Genomic DNA, 23,119 nt, shown 5'->3' on the forward strand with positions numbered 1-23,119 from the left:
TACTTAGTGTAATGTTACGTTTTCTTACTAATACTTCTAACTAAAAATAGGGCAAAATAAATATAAGATGGTTAGTTACCGGTGGCGACGTTCAGCCAGAGCTCGAAGGTGAGCGAGTCCTGGCCCAGCGACAGCACGTGCACCGCCGCCGCGGCCGGCACCCCGCACACCTCGCCCGTCTCCTGCCTCATCGGCACAGCTCTGTCCACCTCATCGTAGTCTTCATTCTTAGCCTCTGTTGACGATCAAAGGACATACTTTTGTTAAATTCACTTCGAGATGCATGTATTTCTTCATAATTATGGTAAAGATGCAGTAAGTTTATCGACCTGGTAACGGCTGCAGCCACAACACGAGGGCGAAGCCCTGCAGCCAGGGCCCCCAATTGGCGCCGTCTACGACGCAGCGCGCCGCACCTGCACCCAATGACGTCGTCGGTTCTGTTGTGAAAAGCGAACGCTTTATTATGTGACCACTTCTGCTTGTAACGAGTCTGACTGTGAACTTATATTTTAGCAGACTCACCGTCGGAGGAGTGGGGAGACAATTGTATGGGGAATTGTAGCGCGAAGTCCGGCGTGCAGGGGTCTGCGTGCGCGAGCAGGCGCTGCAGCGCTGACAGCAGCGCGGCCAGCGGGGGCCGGTCCGCCGCCGCCAGCTGCAGCAGCGCCGCCAGCTCGCGCGGCTCCACGCTCTGGGAGGCCACCACGTGTATTAGTTCCAAAATGCTGTGTTGCAGTTCTGATGGAGGATAAAAATATATCGTAAGTAGCTTTCAGCTTTGTTAGTCCTTACAATGTGTCTGGTACTTCCGAAATACCAAAAATGAAGCTAGTGTTACCTGCGAGGCGAGGGTCCGTGCGGCGCAGTAAGGCGGCGGCGGGCGGGGTGAGCAGGCGGCGCAGCAGGCCCGCCGGCGCTCCGCCGCCCGCCAGCCTGGCTGCCAGCGCCCGCGCCAGCCCGCCGCACACGCGCTCCAGGCTCTCCTGCGTGCCGTTGTTGCTCTCCTCCTCCACCACCCTGATGCAAACGACACGCTCATCGATCCGGACCTCACAATTGACCTACAGCCAGTATGCATATACAGACCTCTGTAGGAGCTGCGAGAGAATGTCGACGACTACGAGGCAGAGCTCTGGGTGCGCCAAGCCGGGGCCCGGGGCCGCGTGCCCGCCGCACAACGCCTCCATCGGCGACTGGTATTCTGAAAAGTATGACTCACTTTAAACAACTTGGACGATAATGGATGTATATCAGGTATAAGAGAAGCACAGTAGCTCACCGGAGAGTCCGCCGAGCACGGACATTGTGTGCGCAAGGTCGGGGGGCGCGCCGCGGGCCGCCGCCAGCTTGCCCGCCTCCACGTCCGCCTGCAATAGAGTCCCGCGATGATTATATTATACCACACAACTCATTATATGGAAAATATTTCATTTAGAATCATTTCAAAACACACATTCCTTAGATTAATTATTATTCAAAAGTTTCGATTCCTAAGTCCTAGAATGTGACATTAATTTTGTGCCCTCGTTGAGTAACACGTTGATCGAGTGACGCGTACCTCGTAACCGTCGTCGTCCAGTGGGTGGGGGTCGCTGAGCTCGCTGGCGTAGGGGCTGGCGTGCGAGCTGCCGAGCGGGCCGGCCTCCTCGCCCGACGAGCCCTCCACGGAGCTGCCGCTCGACTCGCACTGCAGCGGCGGCACCTAATACAATAAAGGAGCATTTTCATTGTAAATCATGCGAGAATCATATTTATATATCTCTCTTATGCAATTTATTAGTCTTAGATCCTTCAAGGCAACGTAAATCTCCGAAACGAATATTGTATATTTGCGTCGTAAATATCGCGTAGCGCTCGCTCCGTACCTATCGTCGAGTCGTCGATTCGTCGACGCGAGTTGTCAGTCCAGTCAGTACAGGCATAGCGACTACACTGCTATCACCAATTTACAAAATGTCAACTGTATAGATTGCTTTGAACATTGCAACGCAACGCATATTTCTCACGACGTTCTTAACAAACAGGTAGCTAGCGACGAACGATGAAAATGTCAGCGAACGCGTGCCTGTGTGTGACTTCTACGACATTGTATTACGTAAGCCGCTTAGCGGCGGATTTACCGCCGGGTTGCGAAGGTTTACGTTGTCTTGTGTACGAAAGGCCTTAAATATATGAAACCTTTGTTTTAGTTCAAACGTGAAGTTAATAGTAACATAAGCGGCATAGTATAATCCCCAATAAAGCGACTTAATCGCGGGCGTCGGTCACGTGTCCCGCCTTACAGCCGGCGCACCGTAAGTTTTCACGGTCAAAAATTGTGTACATCAACGTATTGGTATCTCTGTTATTTCAAAGGTGTAGAAAGTTACGGCGGGTTCCAATTTACCACTGTGTTAAGGATTGCCGCGGGAAGCCATTTAACTGCGACTTGTGCCAACAAAAATTATTTTACGTCTAATCAATTTCTTTGATACCTACCTACTGCCACAGACATCTTAAGTAACTGTGATTCTATAGCGGGATATTGTGAATCATAAGTTTTCCAGTAAAAGCGTTTCATAATGAGATTAGTTTAAATGCTTAATGCTCGCGTGTTGTCGCCCGCCGCCGCGCCGCCCGACGCGACAAGCTGTCGCTTGCACATAGGATTACGACTGGAGCTGTCTGACTTGCATTGACTCCTTAAAGCATACCATTGAAACGTCAACAGCCTTCAGAGTCTTGGAATGAACAAGCAATAGTTAATGTAAAGACAACAACATTTCGACAACTCCTTACCCTCCGGAGAAAAATACGTATTGTATGACGCCTCAATTTACAAAAGCGGTGAGGTCTTTTCGGCTACAAAAGGTTACAAATTTAAGGATATGCCAACCGCTAAAGGTTGTACCTTGATGTCCGTCGCGCAAATATATAAATATGTCTTTATCTCATTCAATTAAATTAAGGTTCAAAAATAAAAAGATTTCTGTGCTGATGTTCGATACATTTTTACTATATCTTACTAATGTTATAAATACAAAAGATAAGATGGATGAATGGATATTTGTTAAAAGGTATCTCCGTAACGGCTAAACGGATCTTGTTGAAATTTGGCACAGAAGTAGGACATAGTGTGGAAGATGACATAGGCTACTTATTAAGTTTTTTCTTTAAATTCAGCGCGGATGGAATCGCATGCGACAACTAGTATAGCATAATTCTAGGCAGTTTCCTGTGATGCACTCAGATGATGACGTGCATGAAATCAAATAAATACAAAAAATGTGCATCAAAACTGAACGGAAGTTAATGAAGGCGTTAATGTATTATTTGGAAACCGGTGGACCTTTAGCAGTGACTGATGCTACTGATCCAACGATCATTAAACTTTAATGGGCTTCGTCATTATATAAGTACAGTGAGCTTTGTTAGCAGTACATTAAACGCGACAATAGTTTGAATGTCTTGCGTAAAAGGCGTAACTTATAACGATAAATATTGCAAAACGTTTCAAGAGTACAAGTCACATACATTATTTCTAATTTGATCAAAGCATGTTTAAGTTAGTTGGGAGGTGCATGGAAAATGTTCTGTAAATGGAACACCGCGAACAAAGGCAACTGTACTTACGTACTTTCACAATATCAGAGTTAGATATCAAATGACATTTATACAAACATTTCATAAACAAAAGAAAAAACTTTGTGTATATAAATTGTGTATATATATACATGTATATGTGTGGATAGGTTAATTATTAACGAACACGTAAAATGTGGAACGTCCTCCAATTTGTAGTATATGTTGGAGAGGTAGGCTGCGCTAGTGTATGATTATTAATGTAATTGCAACAGTGCGTTTCCTTTTATTTATGGATATTTAAGTGCCGCAAAAAATACGCGTTCACCTTTATAGTAATATTGTAATTATTTAATTTAATATGAATAATATAATTTGTTATATTATTGTAACACGACACAAAAAAATGTTTAATTTTATATTTGAGTTTAGAATGTACTAACCACTATTAGGCGAACTGGGAAATTTGAAACATGCTGTACTGTGATATATCGTTCAACTTGAACCTTTTTTCCACAATGATGTACCAATCCTTGTGTAAGATTTTTTACAAGTAACAAATTATGTGAAAAAGTTCTCAGTTCTCAAAACATGTAAGTAGATAACCACGACGATTTGCCGAGCTCGTTATCAGCGAGCAATCGTCTTGCAGCAATTAGCTGCCGGATGGCGGGCAGCGTCGCTTGCACAGTTCACCAGGCGGACATTAAGTCACAATCGAAGTCGTAAAACTGTTAGAAGACGTTTATCTATGTCAATTAATAAATTAATAACTGCGTATTTGATAAATGTGTAATATAATCGGCAGTTTCCACTCGAAAAACATCTTTAAAAATATATTGATATACTATTTTTCATAGATTGGAGGACAAAATGTTTTGTACATGTGTTTCGATAATTCAAAGTAGCACAAATAAACACATACAACGGGTTACTTTTTAATGTAGACGTTCTATAACTGTTACTCATTTATAACAGTTTAAAGACATCGTTTTTTGCATATAAGTTTGTTGTTTGTTATTTTGTGTGAAGCACATAATTAAAAGTTATAGAGGTAAGGAGCCAAACTTGGACGTGTCGTAGTGCGTTTTGTTTTTAGTTTGGTCGTGGGCGAGGCGGCGCGGCGCGGGTGGGTCACGGCGTCAATTTTACATAATTAACGCATAATTAGATTGTTACCGATACGCAAATGGAGACGACAAAAATTCTAAATATTGCAAAGAGCACCGGCGTCCTTTAATTAAAATGAGCTCGACAAAAGAGATATCAAAGAGGCCGCAATAGATTATATTAAAAGTGCCCTGTATAAGTTACGGAAACATTTTTGAAGTAAACAATTTTTTGGGGGCCGTCCCAGAAGTACCTACTTCCACCATCCAGATTGATGTAATACCTACTCAAGAACTGAAGGGTGGTATCAAGTGCTCCAATGTGCATGTATGCGTACATGTATGAATGTAGATGATTCGAGAGGACACAAGTATCAGAACAGTTACAAATGGAAGTTCATGGTCTCTGCCTACCCCTCTGGATTACGGGCGTGAATTGTTGAAGACATTTTGAGTATGTGTATTTCCAGTGCTTTATATTAGTTATTGAAAGGACATAATATGATTGTCAGCCAAAGAGTTTGTCGTGATGTTGCGATTCTCTATGTTCTAGAATACAGCCAGCCAGCGCGGCGGCGGCGGCGAGGTTCTACCACAACGACGTCATATCATCACACGAATATATTGATACATTCAATATCAGATAGGATTTCACGTAGAGTAATGACTTATGATTACTCTAAGATAATATTATGACCTGTCACCACAGAAAATTATTTCATTATAAAAAATGAAGAAACACCTAATTTAAACATTCACCTTTCCGCCCATTCGTAAATAACAAGTTTTGTCGAAATTACAGAGCAGACAACTTATTATAACACACATGAAAACTTGTATGTGTACAAGTTTTCATGTGTGTTATAATAAGTTGCATGCAGAGCCAGCCAAAGCCCTCACAGTACAGCCAGTGGATACGATACTATTATATCTATAGATATTATACTATATTACTTTTAATATTAATTTTGTTCATACCTGGGATGAAAATGTAGATTCATTAGTTAACTAGGTTGTGACTCTAAATAAAAAAGATATTTTTGTATGCAATGTTACTAGGCTATGTCTAAGGATCGAACTTGTGTTTCCGGACGTAACAATCGCTCATTCAAACTATTGAGATACACGAACGTTCAAAAGAAAGCGATAATAAACAACTCTAATATTAACCTACAAAATTTCTTATAGTCTCATCATGAAATATAAATGTTCATTTGCGTGCTGGCTGCTTACAATCAAATGAGATTTATTTCATTTAAAATAGCACCCACAAAAACCTATAATTAACTAAATAAAGTCCGTAGGCGATTATTGCCAAATCTTACGAAACTCACCGGCATGAGGAACTGCCAATTAAGTTTGAAGGCGAGCGAGCTCCGGCATGGACCTTCCGAATTTATTGTGAAATAACACTAGCACTTTACTCAGGAGCACAACAGCTTTCCACCACTGTCACTTTCACCTGTTCCACGCGTAGTGCTTCCTATACGCGATCGGATAGCGCTATTTTGTTTTGATATATAAATATTTGTAATAGAGCCAGTGGTCTACTTGGTGGTTAGCGGCGATGTGAGCGCGGCCGCAGAGGGAGCGGACGCCGCGCGAGTACAAGCGGGCACCACACGACACGCGGCTCTCGGGACATGTTTTACGATTCTCGTTATAACCGACTTACGTCACAAACTGTAGCACATCAAAGGCTCAAATCAAATAATCTTTATCAACCCCTATAGTTACAGGTACATTGTTGAGGTATTCATTATTATTTTGTAACATTAATGCCAAGTTAAAGATAATAGCATATTGAATTATGTAATGGTTAGAAATTAACAGGTTACTTCAATTTAGTAATTGATTGTGATTAAGCTATTTCTGATGTTTGGAATATAGTTTACATATAATGGGTTATCCGTGAACTTTAACAAGTTCCATAATTTAAATCTTACTAATATTATAAATGTGAAAGTTTAGATGGATGGATGTTTGTTTGAAGGTATCTCTGTAACGGCTCAACAAATCTCGATCAAATTTGGCACAGATTTAGACCATAATCTAGAAGAACACGTATGATAATTACCTGTTTTTTTAATTCTGTGCGGACGGAGTCACGCGCGACAGCTAGTAATGTATAATTCGTAGGAGCTATTACGTTTTATTAATGGAACAAATTCTAGAAATTTCATTCACCAAACAAGGTATAATTTACTAACTCTTTGAGTACACGCGAGTATGTAGAATTGATTTAAAATAGAAATAATAATAATTGTAAAATAACTAAGCAGTATTTGGTTGTTATTATCCTACATCCAGTGTGGTGATGGTCACCGCGCAGAGTATTACAGTCGCGACTACCAAACCGGTCTGCTGCGATTAGATCGAATGTTTCTACATATTACATTCTTCCGGATGTCTAGGATTTTATTTTTATAAACAAATTTCATTTTAATAATTTTCATTGAGAACGTCTATTAGATTAGCAATTATGATGTTGAATATTTTTTGTATAATTTATTCTGGCACATATTCTGTAGGTTTTACAAAATTATGCAAATCGACTTTCCTATATTTTGAGAGAGCGAGGCGGGTGTAAGATGTTGTGATGATTCTAAGTTAAACTATGTGTGTTACATACCTACTAAAGATATATAAAAATTCTTACAATGTAATAAATATATTGTTAATGTATAATATTATTCACGTTGTTGTCATGATGAAATCATGTCTCAATATTTATATGGATATTCTACTGTCTTATGTTATCATGTATATACTTATATCTTTAAGAATATCGGGTTATAATATATATATATATATATATATATATATATATATATATATATATATATATATATGTATGTATGTGTGGGTATATGTGACAAGTGCGGGACAGCGTGTGCTTTAGCCCCAATCCGCACCTCCACATTCCGATACACGCTCATAATTCTTTTTCTTTAGCTCACCTTTTAATATTCCTCCTTAACATAACTATTGTATTATATATCTAGACTAGCCGTAGCTCGCGTCTTCGTCCGCACGGAATTTAAAAAAAACATAATAAGTAGCCTATGTGTTCTTCTAGAATCGAGACTATGTTGACTATGACTATGTACTATATCAGCGAGATCCGTTGTGTCGTTTCGGAGATACCTTCAAACAAACATCCATCCATCCATCCATCTAAACATTCGCATTTATAATATCAGTAAGATTAAGTAAGATGTATGTTGAAAGTAATCAGTATGAGGAATATTCAGCGTCCAGTCTATATTTAGTTATAAATTAGAGATTCAATGATATGTCCAGTATACAATACCTTAGCGGGTGCGAGACGCGGCATTGCCAGTCTGCGACTGGGGCGGGCCACAGCAACGCCGATGAGGGCGTCGCACAGCGCGCTCAGACCCGCGCCGCTGCACATGGCGGGAGTTGTGTTGGCAGTGGCGGCTGTGGCGGCTGTGGCAGCTCTCAGCGCGCTGCGCACCACGCCGCAGCTGGCAGTGCGCGAACGTCCCTTTGTCGGGTCTGACATTCAACACCAGGCACTTCATTATATCAACTAAACTAGGCCATTATATTGAACCGAATAAAATAGAAATCTTACTAATATTATAAATGAGAATGTTTAGATGGATGGATGTTTGTTAGAAGGTATCTCCAGAACTGCTCAAGGGATCTTGATAAAATTTGGCACATATGAAAAACTAAATGTAATATAAACGAGTCTATCTTTATTCTATTTGACTGCGTCCTGCGTTTACACATATGATAGGTATCTAGCTGTCGCCCGCGACTTCGTCTGTGTGGAATATAAAAAAATCTTAATTAGTAACCTGTGTTTTTTTAAGAATCGTTCTACATCTAAGCCAAATTTCATCGAGATCCATGAAGCCGATCTCGAGATAACTTTCAATATACATCTAAACTTTCGCATTTATGATATTTGTAAGATTTATATTGTGTGATCTCGCAGCTATCACGCCACATCGAGGTGGCATAAGAAACCCGATCCGCTGTAAACTGCTACACATATTTATTGCGGATCAATTACTCTTAGTATTATGTGGAGTAAACTTTTCGCTTGCTGCCATTATATAAGTTTGATAAGGATGACTATTTTTTACTGTGACAAAATATTTAAATAAAATAAATTATTAGTGAGAAGCAAATTACCAGACACCGCGAACTGCACGGTGAGCAGGGCCTCCATGAGGGCGACGAGCAGGCGGGTCTCGGCGGGCGCGGCGGAGGGCGCGGCGGCGGGCGCGGGCTGGCACAGGCGGTGCAGCGCCAGCTTGAGCAGCGCGTAGCTGTGTGCCAGCAGCGGCGCGCGCGACACGTGCTCGCGGAATAGCGGACACAGCAGGCACAGCCCCGCGCACGACTTCCAGAACGTACCGATGGTCTTCAACGCCTCAATGTAGTCCTCGCTGGATTCCTCGGCTTTGTCGTTCGATACTAAAGTGTTATTTGTCGTCGAAAACCTTTCCTCTAGTTCGGTGTTCATATCGAGTATTTCCTTCTCCTTCGTGAGATCGCACAGCTCCTCGAACTTGTCGGCGGGCAGCTGTAGTTTATACATGTTGTAGCATCTCTCGGTCACCTCCGACAGACATTTGAACAACATCTGCACGGAGGCCAGCGAGCTTATTTCGCGGAAGTAGGTGAGCTCCGCGTTCTCCTTCATCAGTTTGTATATTTCCACGATTATGGCGATTTCCAGAATCGCACAGCACTGGTTGGAAAATTCGGGTAACGATACCAGTTCGAGAACGTAGCTGAGGCCACCTTTTTGTATAAACTGTTCTGCGAAAGATACCGTGTTCAGGAGACTCGCAAAGATATTGAGACAAGACACGGTCAGGAAGTAGGCGGACTCCTCCCGCTTTATGATGTACCGATGCTTGGACACGATGAAAGTAGGATAGATGACGCTGAACAGCAGCTCGTACTTCATCTCCATTCGACACTTGGGAGTCACTTTTAGGAGGTGGCTGACGGCCGCGTGCAATACATTGTTGTGGTTGTCCAATTGAAGCAACGAATTGTAATGGATCAGAAACGACCACACGCTCTTTCTCTCTATGGGGCTCACTCCGTGGTGGCAATACTTCCTCCCCAAGTCTTTGTTGTCGTCGCACGGCTCGCAAATGGAGCAGGGCAGCTGGTCCGTCACGCGGGGAATGAGTATGCTGGACCCGAGGTCGCCGTAGACGGTGTGCTCGAGGAGCTGGAGGCATCGCGGCGCGACGCTGTTGTGCGTCAACATCAATCTGACGATGCACTCCATCAGGAACCCCGGAGAGAAGCAGCAGCAGACGCCGCACTTGAGCATCACTCGCAATATCTTGGTCCTGAGTTCGGGCTGCGCCGAGACCCGGTCGTCGGTGACGAGGGCAGTCAGGGTGCCGTAGAGCACGGAGACGCAGCAGGCGGAGGGCAGCGGCAGGCCGGGGCCCGCTTCGCCCAGCACGTCGTGGTGGTGGTGCATGCCGGCGGCCACGCGCGGCCTGCACGCCTTGTGCCAGCTCCGCCCGCACGCGGCCGAGTGGATCACCTCGCTCCTGACGCGTTTCATACCGCTCACGAGTTTTCCTATAGATTCTATAAGCTTCTTAATTAATATTACACTAGTTTCCTCCTCCTCGTGAGGAATTCTGATCATCAGCTCTATGCACTCCTTGAGGAGGCCTCCTTTCAGGCACTCCCCGTACAGCTTGAATTGGTCCGTGAACTCTCTGAGCTTGTCGACTGTGCGGCACTGCATCAACAAACAGTGGAAGAAGGCCGTAATAGAATACGCTATACCGAACACATATTTGAGCAAGTTTTCCGCTTCATTCTGGTTTGACTTTTCTACGTCTTTGGGCTGAGAGGGGCGGTCCTCCTTAGTATTATATTTAGCGTTAGTCTTACAAATCACATCCTCCAGGATCCTGAGAAGCATCGGCAGAATGCCGCTATTGATTAGTTTTGCACACAAGCCCGAGTGGATCAACACCTTGTCCAGCGAGACGATCAGGAGCTCAGTGAGGGCCAGTTTGATTCTTGACATCTCTTCACCGTTGTAGTTGGCCTGGGCCGGCAGGGAGCCGAACTGCAGAGAGCAAAGGTTCTTCAAGGAAAAGTTAATGCACTGCATGGAGATCTGCGAGCCCTCGGCGCCCGAGAGGCTGCTCTCCGCCTTGCACAGCTCCTGCAGCAGCTCGGTGATGAGGAGCATGAAGTCGAAGCTACTTATTTCCGTGTTTATAATTTCCTTATGTTTGTCGTTGATGTAGTCGTCAGCTTTGGGTTTAGACTTGCGCGGCGTGTAGAAAGGGTCGGTGTAGAGCATTTCATTTGGGTAGTCGTTGGAGGAGCGCTTCGGCGACTCGAAGTACTCAAACTGATCGCTGGGCGCGCTCACTTTGATGGCCATGGACTTGTTCAGAATGTGCAGGTCGTCGTTGGAGTCCGCGGACTCTGTGGACTGTTCCGTCTCCGCGAGAGAGCGTCTATTGCTCTTGGCGTCGTTGGAATCCAGTTTAGAGACGCCGTTGTGCTTCGTCCTGGTAATTAAATGTTAAAATTGTTTTTCACGTATATAAAGTGTAAATATTATTATCTCGTTCCATACAACGGACTCCAGTCGCTGACATTTTTCTCGGTTCTCGCTGTAGATAAACTGGATGTTTGGTATTGAATTGGATATTTTGCATTATTTAAAATGTCAGAGCTTTTAAGGTAAACATTAAATTTATTTAAATGTTGTCTTTGAAATAAGGATAAGCATTAAATAAATTGAACTGCAATGACAATGATACCTTTGGTCAACATTAATAAAAGTGTCTGGACGTCTGTTAGGTATTTACACAGGTTAGCATTAGCAAGAGATAGGTTGCATTAGCAAGCAGTGTCAATATTTGTGATAACAGTCAAACATTGAACAATGTTCTTACCGTCCAGATGCGGAACTTCTCACTGAGGAAGCGATTGAACTCGTTTTCGGTACTTGATTTAATTTTTGTTTGGTCCAGATTCTGAAAACATGTCGTGTCTCATTACACGTGTTGATTAATATCAAATTTGCAAAATACAAATAATATTTAAATTCAGTTTTACTTAAAATAGAAAATTAGCTTGCTGTGGATGCATTGCAAATATATTATAAAATTATAATTTATTGATACGAAGTACGTCATTATCCGATCTTAATGTTCACTAATGACAAATTAATGTTTTTAATCATCTTTGTAAATTATAATCCACCTAAAATCCACATAAAATTATTCATTTATTGATTTAAATGTCAATTTTCGGATAAAACCTTATCTTAATAATACACAACTTTTGTTTGCAGAATCATATTTACTACCGAAGGAAATTAATTTATTTCTCTCTTTCATTTACTCTAAAATATGTACTTCCAGACTATGTTTTACATTTACGTCAAATTTTAGAGATCCATTTAGCTGTTTTGGTGATACTTAGTAACAAATATCCATCTATCGATGTATGTAAATTCTCTCATTACGATATACGCGATACGTATCTGGTGTTTTTCCGTGCAGCATCAATGGTAACAAAGATAACACATAAAGAATAATATTTGTATTCAAATAGACAAGGAGGTATCAAGCTCTAGATGACTCGGCCATTTGTCCTCGTTGTCATGGCAAAGTTTACAAATAAAAGAAAGAAAACAAAGTATGCATATAATGAAGCCACTTTTATGCTAATGTAATCTTTTCAACCAATAATTTATGACATATTGAACAGATCGCGCTATTCACATAATTAAATTAATCTTTGAATATATTTATACATATATGATAAAATATTAAAATTTATTTATATAAATACAACTTATTTTTGCAACTGTGCACTTTTTTATAACATTTTATAAACATATTTTTAGTATTATAAAAATTCTATCAAACTATTTTCGTATGAAAGGAAATTATTATAAACAAAACAAATCGTTTTAAAATGGATTCAACACGTATAATGTCACCGATTCGCTTGGAATTATTACGAGAAAATATAATATAGTATTTGTTGGTAGTTGTATGAGAACAGTACCTGTGTGAGAAGAGCATGTGTATGGGAGGTGTGTGTGAGGCGGGGGGCGGCTTGGCGCCGGGACTGGCCGCGCCCCCCGCCAGCTCCCCCCACAGCCACACCAGCACCGAGCTCAGCTGACGGCAGCACGACAGACCCTGACCACAAACATATCTTCTAAACACGATACATACAACTTCATATCTAAACGTTAATCAACATCGTAATGTTAAAATTTGTATCAATTACATAAAGTTCAATTTTATTTGGGAAAAATATCTGCTCTGCTCTCTACCCTGGTCTGTGTGAACGGACCCTAAAGGTATTACATTTTATTACCCTCAATAAGGCATGTAAACAAAAAAACTGAGTGCAAAAATCGAAATACAGTAAGCGGTGTTTAAGTTGGCACGTGGAGCACAAGAGTTTTGTTGTTCCCGACGTGCCAAATTGAATAATTACAAAATATATGCCGTTGTAAAGTAATCAATTGTATCGTCATCAAAATAACGGAGCAAGGAAAGGCCGATGATTAGTTGCACAAGCGGGCGGTCAGTGACCCCGTACTTGTGCAACAGGTTTGTGTACACAAATGGGCAATGCAGGCTCATTGCGAAATATATACAGAGTACAAACTGGACAATAACTATGTAACAAGTCTTGTTTGCAGATCATAGTGAAGGAGGATTTCATACAAACATCATACAACCTACAAATGTTTTTACAAACATTTAAATGTTGAAATACTAACGTTATCCTTCATACAAACGAATACCTTTACGATTCTTGTATCAACTTCTTATTGGTTTGTTTATTTTTATTTGAATATAGAATTTTATTTGTTATGTATTGCGGACCTCTACGCCGAGCGTGCGCAGCAGCACGAGGCAGCGCCAGGCGGGGCCGCGCAGCACGTACGCGCGCAGCACAGCGCCGCTAGACTGCGCCTGCGCCTGCGCGCGGCTGAACACGCTCGCCGGCGCACGCGCACCGCACGCGCCCCCCACATCTCCTGTCACAATGTACCACCCTTTCTTACGAAAAACATCGCCACCTCGCGTTTACAAATAAGTGCTTGTATGTATGTACATAGTTGAGTAAGATGACAAGTGAAATAATTGTAGAAATCAATCAAACCAATGAAATTCCGCACAGGTCGAGGAGGGCAGCGATATGCCAGTAACGTCAGTTGATAATCCGTGCGCGTGCGCACTCGGATACATATTAATATTGAGTACTTTGATATATACATTATACATCAACAATATTGTATATTGCAGTTTGATTGAAATATTTCCCTGTTGTGTGTAAGTATGTTATGTATCTTTTAAAATATCAAATTATCTATAATCATTAAAAATACAATACAAATCGCAATAAAAAATTGTATATTCAAATTGCATAATAACCATTGTGGCAATGCATTAGATATAAAAGCATTAGTAAATAATATTTAAGCTTAACTGAAATTAACGTAATCAATAAAATAAGATGAAATAAAGCGAGGGATTTACCGTCATGTCCGTTGGCGATACCGTTGCCCGAGTGGAGTGCTGGTAGAGGTGCGGAGGGTGGGGGCGGCGCGGCGTGGTGCAGGTTGGCGGCGGAGGTGACGCGGTGGATGCCGCACAGCAGCTCGCACCCCACCAGCGTCACCACCCTGCTCACCGGACTGACGACGACCACATCACTTATTACACTTCTCATACAATAAACTCATCCTGTTCGCGCCAATTCGCCCTTGGGATATGCGCCTGCCATTTTTCGACGAGCAACGGCGTAATTTTAGGATTACCGTCTAGAATTAAGAATTTTGTTAATCCAAATTAATTTTTAACTGTGTCATGTCATTCTGTTCGCTGTTATCGATCAACTCGCATTATACGTCTCTTCCCTCTCTGGCAAAAATTTGTTTTATTCCGCATAAAACTCACTAACTTTTACATGGTCAGCTTCGAGCCAAATTATATATTGTTATTAACCAGTGGAGTTAATAATTTCGTCGATTTCTACGGATTTTACGAAGATCTTGAAGAAGACATTAGTTCGTCCGGAGGTCGTGTGAAGGACATCTTGAGAACAAAGAAACGGACAAACATACTCAGCACCGCACAGTGTTTAATGGAAGTTTATTAATATTTTGATTATTTGTGTAGTGTTGTTTAGTTTACTTTAAGATTATTTTTGTAAATTTTCAGATTTTTGCCTTTTTCCATATACAATGACCGAGGAGAGGGAATTAATTAAAAAGCGAGCGAGTTATAAAGGTCGCTTAACTGTATTTAGTAATTACATCAGCGATTTAAAGGAGCCTTTAACTTCGTCCCAGGTTAGCGAATTGAAGACCCGCGTAAGTAAAATTGATATTTTATATACAAACTACGATGAGGTCCAACTACGTTTAGAGTGTTTAGCCGACGATATTGACAGTCAAATTAGCGAACGTACCGATTTCGAGTCAATTTATTTTAAAATTGTTGCAAAGGCGCAAGACTTAATAATGCGTCATGACAATAGTGAGCAAAACAAAAGCGCACTAAGTTGCAGTAGTTCACAGCGCAACGATAATATCGTTAAATTGCCTACTATACAGCTACCTAAGTTTAGTGGTTCATATGATAATTGGCTCGAGTTTAGAGACACTTTTTGTAGCTTAATACACTCGAACGATAGTATAGATAATATAAATAAGTTTCATTATCTTCGCGCGTCGCTCGAAGGGACAGCCGCTGTAGTTATTCAATCTATTGAATTTTCAGCCGGTAATTACTTAATTGCTTGGAATTTGTTATGCGACCGGTTTGATAACAAAAGGCTATTGATACAGAATCATGTTGCTGCAATATTTAACATCGAGACAATTACTAAAGAGTCGAATTATATTTTAAAGCGTACAATTGATACGATAAATAAAAATATTAGAGCTTTAGAATCGTTAGGAGAACCTGTAAGTTACTGGGATACGTTATTAATATACATAATTAGTCATAAATTAGATTCAAAAACGTATCGTGAGTGGGAGGAATATAAAGGTAGGTTGGACTGTAACACTGCCATTTCATTTCAATTATTTCTAACATTTCTACGAAATCGTGCAGACCTTTTAGAAACTTTAGAACTATCTCGTTGTTCTCAACCTACAGAAAAGAGGGCAAGCAATATTAAGAGTATGGTGTCGATTGCACAATGTCCAAAAATTCAAAATAATGAGAAGCCTTCGTTACAGTTATGTCCTAATTGCAAATGCGAACATAAATTAAGCAATTGTCCTAAGTTTTTAGAACTTAATTACGAACAGCGTTTGGAACTTTTACCCAAATTAAAGGTTTGTTTCAATTGTTTACGTTCAGGTCACTATGCAAACAATTGTAGAACTACGGGTTGCAAAATATGTAAAAAGCGACATAATGTTCTAATTCACATTCCAGATCAGAAGTATAAGCCAACAACTAATGTATGTTCTAACACTGAGGACCGCTCCGCACTTTCCCCCGCAAATCCGACACAAAGCAGTGACGAGCCCTCTGGTAATGTCACGTTGTCTGCTCAACTTTCAACCTACTTGCCCAACAGAACGCAGGTACTCTTAGCCACTTCCCTTATAAAAATTATCGACGACCGCGGCGGCGAGTGTCTCGCCCGCGCTGTTCTCGACAGCGGCAGCACTTCATGCCTTATTAGTGAACGATTAAAACAATCGTTAAATTTACCTACAATTAAGGTAAACGAGTCACTTTTGGGTATAAATAATTCAAAATCGCATATAGGCGAAATGTGTTGTTTACCCATTAAGTCATTAAATGAAAACTTTTCGACAAAGATTTTCTGTTTTGTTTTGCCGAATATAACTGACGATGTGCCCAGTCAGCAAATAATTTTAAAAGACTTAAATTTACCTAGCAACCTCTGTTTAGCGGATCCCAACTTCCACACTCCATCTTCGGTGGATTTAATTATTGGTGCGGATGTTTTCTGGGATTTATTAGGGCTACGTAAAATTAGTTTAGGAGCCGGGAAACCCGTGCTATTTGAATCTAGTCTAGGGTGGCTAGTTTCAGGTCCTTTGTATAATAGTGGCCAAGCGCGCTCGACTTCTGACTTTAAGTCCAATTTCGTGTCGGTAAAATCAAATAATAATGTTTCTTCGTGCAATGATTCCAGTGATGACATTCAAACCCTGTTAATGCGGTTTTGGCGCCTCGAGGAGGTCAGCCCTCAGTCTTCATCTTTCTCCGAAGAAGAGAAAGTGTGCGAAGAACATTTTATCAAAAATACATCTCGTCAGGCAGACGGTCGGTTCTGTGTCAGGTTGCCACTGACGCAGTCACCTGATGTATTAGGCGGCTCGCTGCAGCGCGCCAATCATTGTTTACTTTCTCTAAAGAGAAAATTCAAAGGGCAATCCGAATTTAAAAATAATTATATTGAGTTTATGTCTGAATACCTATCATTAGGTCATATGTCCGAATGTTCATTTGATTCACAGAGACAAGCTTACTTTATTCCACATCACTCATTAAATTTAAACATTGGGTCCACGGAGCCTTGTAAAACATTAGGTCTCAGTTGGCTTATCGAATCAGATGATTTGCATTTTTCTACAAATAATATTAAATTAAATAAATTAACTAAGCGAGGATTACTTTCAGTCATTTCACAAATATTCGACCCGCTTGGTCTCTTAGCTCCCTGCATTATTTCTATGAAAATATTGATGCAGAAATTATGGCTTCTTAAACTTTCGTGGGACGACCCACTGCCTATAGAAATTATTAAATCGTGGCAAATAATTGCAGACAGCTTGCATTTGTTAAGTTCTTTGTGTATTCCTCGTCTTGTACTTTGCAATAGTTACGACTCGATTGATTTGCATATTTTTTGTGACGCATCGCAATCTGCTTACGGTGCTTGTTTATACGTTCGTAGTTCAAGTAATAATGTTGTTTTGGTGCGGTTGCTTTCAGCAAAAAGTCGAGTGGCGCCTATAAAGCCCACCACGATCCCGAGACTTGAGCTGTGCGCTGCGCTCGTCGGAGTGCGCCTATACGAAAAGGTATTACGTTCTCTACGAGTGCAAGTAAGATCAGTAACTTTTTGGACAGACTCCACTATCGTCTTAGGTTGGTTAAAAATGTTGCCAAGTAAATTACAACCGTTTGTGCGTAACCGCGCAGCCGAAATATTAGATAAAACGAGTTCGCACGTTTGGCGTCATGTTCCTACTGATATGAACCCGGCAGATTATGTCTCACGCGGTGTCACAATTGATAAGCTACGCGATCTCGACATGTGGTGGTCAGGCCCTCAGTTCCTGAAGAATGATATTTCCTCTTGGCCAAAAAATGTTACGGCAAATGAGTGTTTACCTGAAACGCGTACTGAAATTACTTTAATTAATAATTACTCTAATAGATCTTTAATCAATTTCGAACGTTTTTCTAATTTTGTAAGATTACAACGCACCATGGCGTATGTATTAAGATTTATTAATATTTGTAAAAAACAGCGTCCACCAACACAATTTCTAACCAATGAAGAACTTCAAAATTCTTTATTTGTTTTATTAAAATTATCGCAAATCGAGTCATTTAATGAATACAATATTTTATTGCAGAATAAGCGCTTGCCCGCAAAGAATCAACTATTAAAATTTAATCCGTTTCTAGACAATAACAAAGTAATGCGTGTCGGCGGTCGCTTAGATAATTCATTGTTTTCTTATGAAAAGAAACATCCTATTTTATTACAGTCCACTCATCATTTAACAAAAATACTTTTTAAATATATGCATGTTAAATTTTTGCATGCTGGCCCTCGTTTATTATTGACGTCAATTAGAGAAACTTACTGGCCAATCGGTGGTCTAAATTTAGCTAAACGAACTTATCGTAATTGTCATTTATGTTGTCGATTTAAGGGAAAGGTAGTGAATCCTATCATGGGTAATCTGCCGCAGCGACGTGTGACCGCGAGTGGCTATCCCTTCGAGACAGTTGGCATCGACTACGCCGGACCTATCACGTCAGCCAGTAGACAGGGACGCGGCTGTAAACTTGTCAAAGTTTATATTATTGTTTTCGTGTGTTTCGCTACTAAGGCCATGCACATTGAGTTAGTAGGTGATTTGACAAGTAATAATTTTATGTCGGCTCTTCGTCGATTTATGTCACGTCGCGGCAAACCTAAACACATTTATTCCGATAACGGGACCTCATTCGTAGGTGCGAGTAACGAAATCGGCCGTTTTATTAAAAATTGTAACAATTCGCTGCCTGGTGACCTAGCTCCTGAAGGTATTGATTTCCATTTCCTACCTCCTCAGGCCCCTCATTTCGGTGGTCTATGGGAGGCAGGCGTTAAATCTGTAAAATTCCATCTTAAACGAATTCTTGGTAATTGTAACCTCACATACGAGGAATTAAACACTGTGCTGGTCCAAATTGAGGCAGTTCTCAACTCACGTCCACTAACGCCGCTCTCAGCAGATCCTAGCGACCTGCTTCCATTGACGCCGGGACACTTCCTCATCGGCCGCCCTCTCACCGCGCTGCCGACTGACTGCTACGAGCGACACGTCACAGGAACACTGAGCCGATACCAACATTTGGAGCAACTCCGCCAACACTTTTGGCGCAGATGGAGCAAAGAGTATATATCGGAACTTCAGTTGAGGACGAAATGGCGCTCTGATCTCAACCCTTTACAGGAAGGTGTCCTCGTCATCCTGAAGGAGGACAATCTACCGCCGCTGAAATGGCGGCTGGGTCGAGTCGTGGCAGTCCATCCCGGAGCGGACGGAGTATCCCGTGTGGCTGACGTGCGGACTGCGACAGGAGTCGTACGCCGCGCTTTTAGCAAGATCTGCCCGCTGCCTCAAGACGACATCTAGTTTTGTTGAAGGACGAGCCTTCAACGCCCGGGGGCATGTTCGCGCCAATTCGCCCTTGGGATATGCGCCTGCCATTTTTCGACGAGCAACGGCGTAATTTTAGGATTACCGTCTAGAATTAAGAATTTTGTTAATCCAAATTAATTTTTAACTGTGTCATGTCATTCTGTTCGCTGTTATCGATCAACTCGCATTATACGTCTCTTCCCTCTCTGGCAAAAATTTGTTTTATTCCGCATAAAACTCACTAACTTTTACACATCCAATATCACTTTCAAAGACGACGTTGACGAGTAATCATTTTGACAGATTAAAAATTATTCGTCGCCAAGAATTATTTGAATACGACAGGTCTCGCTTGGGGAACATTATCAGGTAAATTACCAGAACTTGATGAGTTGGTTGGGATCGACGCCCTCTTGCAGCCGCACGAGGAACTCCGCCAGGAACAGCTCCAGCCATGTCGACTTCTGTAACACAATGCCACGACACTTATTAATTTATTTACTGGTGAAACTGTTTTTAATTTTAAAACGATGAAAGCATAATTCTGAAGAATTTAGTTATTTGGTAAGTTGATATGGTAATGGTGTGGTGGTGGTACCAACCTCATAAGTGCCAGTCTCAGCCTTGAAGAAATGGTCCCAATATATTTTTAAGGAGTCTGGTTCCTCCTCTGTTGCCATATCCGCCGCGTTTCAACCTAAACATCAAGAATAGACATTAGCAAATTTTTAACCTTTAACAAATTTTTACAATGGTTTGTTTCGGTTTTAGGTATTTAAATAATGGGCTACTTTTAATTCAAATGTCAAAAAAGAAAAAAATCTCGTTGACGCAAATATGCTATCATATGAAATAAAAATGTCGCAAAGTAAATGTTAACTGGTTATTGAAAAACAACATTGACGTGGTCGTTAACTTTGATTTATAGCGTTACCAGATACATTATGAGAGCAACCGGTTGGTTATCTTAGAGTTACATATATGAAATATTTCGCGGTAATTCTGTACCTGCATGACTATTATTAATAACATTTTACGCGCGAAAATTTTACGCATTGATACTACGTTATATAAATATTAACATAAATGTCTTTTCAGTTGAGCATACATTAAAATAATAATTTATTGACAAATGGCAGAAACGTTTTCGTTTGTTTAAAAAATATAAAAAAAAAAATCCGGTAAGAACCGTAATGTAACAGTAATATCAAATGTTTATCTACGCTACACATTTGGTCACAAAATTTGTCTTTATAAAAAATGACTTCCACAGGCTCGACCTTCCGGTCGATCCGGATAGATAAGGGAGCCTTGTGTGTGTGGCGTTAGAAGGGTGGCGTTACAACACACAAATGAAGCGAGCCATGGGTCTCGGATATAGATAGACTAACAATACTCAATAATATTGGTCAAATAGTTTGACAAGTGTGTTGTATTTACTCGTATTTGATAGGTTGATTACAAGAACTGTAGGAAAATTAAAAAATGAAATTACTTATTTTGTAACATGTCTCAACTAAAAACTAATAAAAGAAAGTATGTATTTCACTGTGAGGTGTCTCGTTTAACAATGACACTAATCGCAAATCCCAGGGCAGTATAACTATGAACAGACACTACGCGTCGCCGCCAAAATATAAAACTAACACAAGAATTATACCACATCCATTTATCATCAACATCATATCACAATTCGTACCAAGATTTAATGTACACTTATTTTGTAGTACCCTCAATAAACTCGGCAGTATTTACCGGGTCCTCGATTACATTATTAACTTCAACAGAGCACCGAGACCATAATGTACCTTTGATCTCGGCTGTAGTTCCGAGAGCCGGAGACAGAGGACTCTGTTGTCGGCTCATGTACTGTTCCGGTTACAGATACCCATTGAATCGGAATAGAGCACAATTGTACAATTGATAAATGGCCCGCGAGTGAGAGACGAGCGCGCTCCTGTCGCGGAGGCGGAGGTGTACTGTGTTGTGTGCGGTACTCCGAGAAACCTTATCTGTGAGGTCATTATGTGACACGTATAGCTCGCGCTGCGACTTCTCTCGTCGCATAACAATATAAACTTATAAGATTTATTTCAAAGGTCCCGCCTTACAACATCGACCATCAAAAATAACATCGGTATTACTATCATAATATAACATAATCTGCGGCACGTATTGTACGCCGAGAGCCGGTGAAACCGAAAATCTTCAAAAATGATAAACCTATTGCTGTATAAATAATACTCTTTTATAAACTTCTCAAAGGAATTCGATAAGCAGAATGAAAATCGCATAAGATATTTTATGCTACTGTTTCAGCATCGTGATGGAATAAGTTGGAGAAAAAAGTTACTCGGTTCGCTCAAGATTTATGTATGAAGGTACCTTTGACTATCATAATAAAGATATAAAGATATACAATACATACCAAATCAACAAACATAACAACGAAGATAAGTCACTACACAGCTACTGTTATTCGCCGTCCAGTATGAATAACTTAATATTTAGATGGATTCGAATGGAAACAGTTACATCAAGAATCATTTGAAAAACACAAATAAAATTATCTTCAATAGATTATTATAGGTTATAAGGTGTTGTGTGCAGTTTGTCAGTAGCATAGTCTGTACGTGACTTAGGTCAGTTCACAAAGACGCTTGCCCGCGATACACGCCACTCCTTCCTACCACTTACACGCAATGTGTACACGTAAGAAACATTGTTTGCAAGCGAATTCGTGTGAGCCTTGTCCACAACAATACTGACACTACGATTAGCGTAGAGGTGATACAAGGTAAAAATGCAGGGCTTGTTCATTTGATATATAAAGTCTGAAAAATCAGGAATATATATTGTTTTATAAAAATCATTCAAACCCTTGGTATAACATAAGTAAATTTTTAGCGTTCGTCACACATGCTATCGTCACAATTCAGAATGGATAGAAAAACCACGATGTTAGTCATCCCAAGATTGGCTTATACTACTTACAACTTAGAGAGGATAATAGATTGTGAAGTACAAAAAAAATATATGTTTTGTGTGTTTGAAGTACAATTTTTTTTTAACATTTTTACCAAATCTTACAATCCAACAGCGAAACTTTGTATTTAAATATAAATGAAAGTCTCGTGTTTATTCAGTGCCAAGCCAGACATCGAGACAAAACATGAATTTCGCATATATTGCGAGTTTATTGTTGTGGAGAGCGGTGATGGGGTGGCGGGGTGGCGGGGTCGCGAGGGGCAGGATTGATAACTTGGTATATTTAACAATGTTATCGGGCGCGAGATAATATGATGCTCACGCGCAGTTAATTGTCAATGAACAACAACAAAACTGAACCCGTTATCAGTTCGAACTAGGCAGCTCTCAACACCGGGCTCTCCATCACAAGCAGTAGACAAAATATCAACCACACACATCACATACAGACAAAATATTTAAAATAATAAACAATTAAATTTAAAACAAAAACTCAACTGACTGGATAATCACCGTTCTTCAT

General features: G+C 40.7%; 1 protein-coding gene across 1 annotated transcript; it reads right to left on the reverse strand.

Annotated features, from left to right (window-relative positions):
* Positions 1 to 71: 71 nt before the first annotated feature.
* LOC106712680 lies at positions 72 to 21,682 on the reverse strand. Its single transcript, XM_014505316.2, has 16 exons — positions 21,417 to 21,682; positions 20,211 to 20,305; positions 19,987 to 20,072; positions 14,228 to 14,385; positions 13,571 to 13,725; positions 12,735 to 12,871; positions 11,612 to 11,692; positions 8,844 to 11,221; positions 7,987 to 8,195; positions 1,562 to 1,705; positions 1,283 to 1,370; positions 1,090 to 1,204; positions 842 to 1,020; positions 526 to 741; positions 330 to 440; positions 72 to 235 (listed from the first exon to the last, which is right to left on the reverse strand). Exons 2-16 carry the CDS (start codon positions 20,286 to 20,288, stop codon positions 72 to 74), a joined length of 4,299 nt encoding a protein of 1,432 aa, XP_014360802.2. The 5' UTR covers positions 20,289 to 20,305; positions 21,417 to 21,682.
* Between the last annotated feature and the right edge of the window lie 1,437 nt (positions 21,683 to 23,119).

This window comes from Papilio machaon, chromosome 7, assembly GCF_912999745.1.
Source record: "Papilio machaon chromosome 7, ilPapMach1.1, whole genome shotgun sequence".
Classification (NCBI taxonomy): domain Eukaryota; kingdom Metazoa; phylum Arthropoda; class Insecta; order Lepidoptera; family Papilionidae; genus Papilio; species Papilio machaon.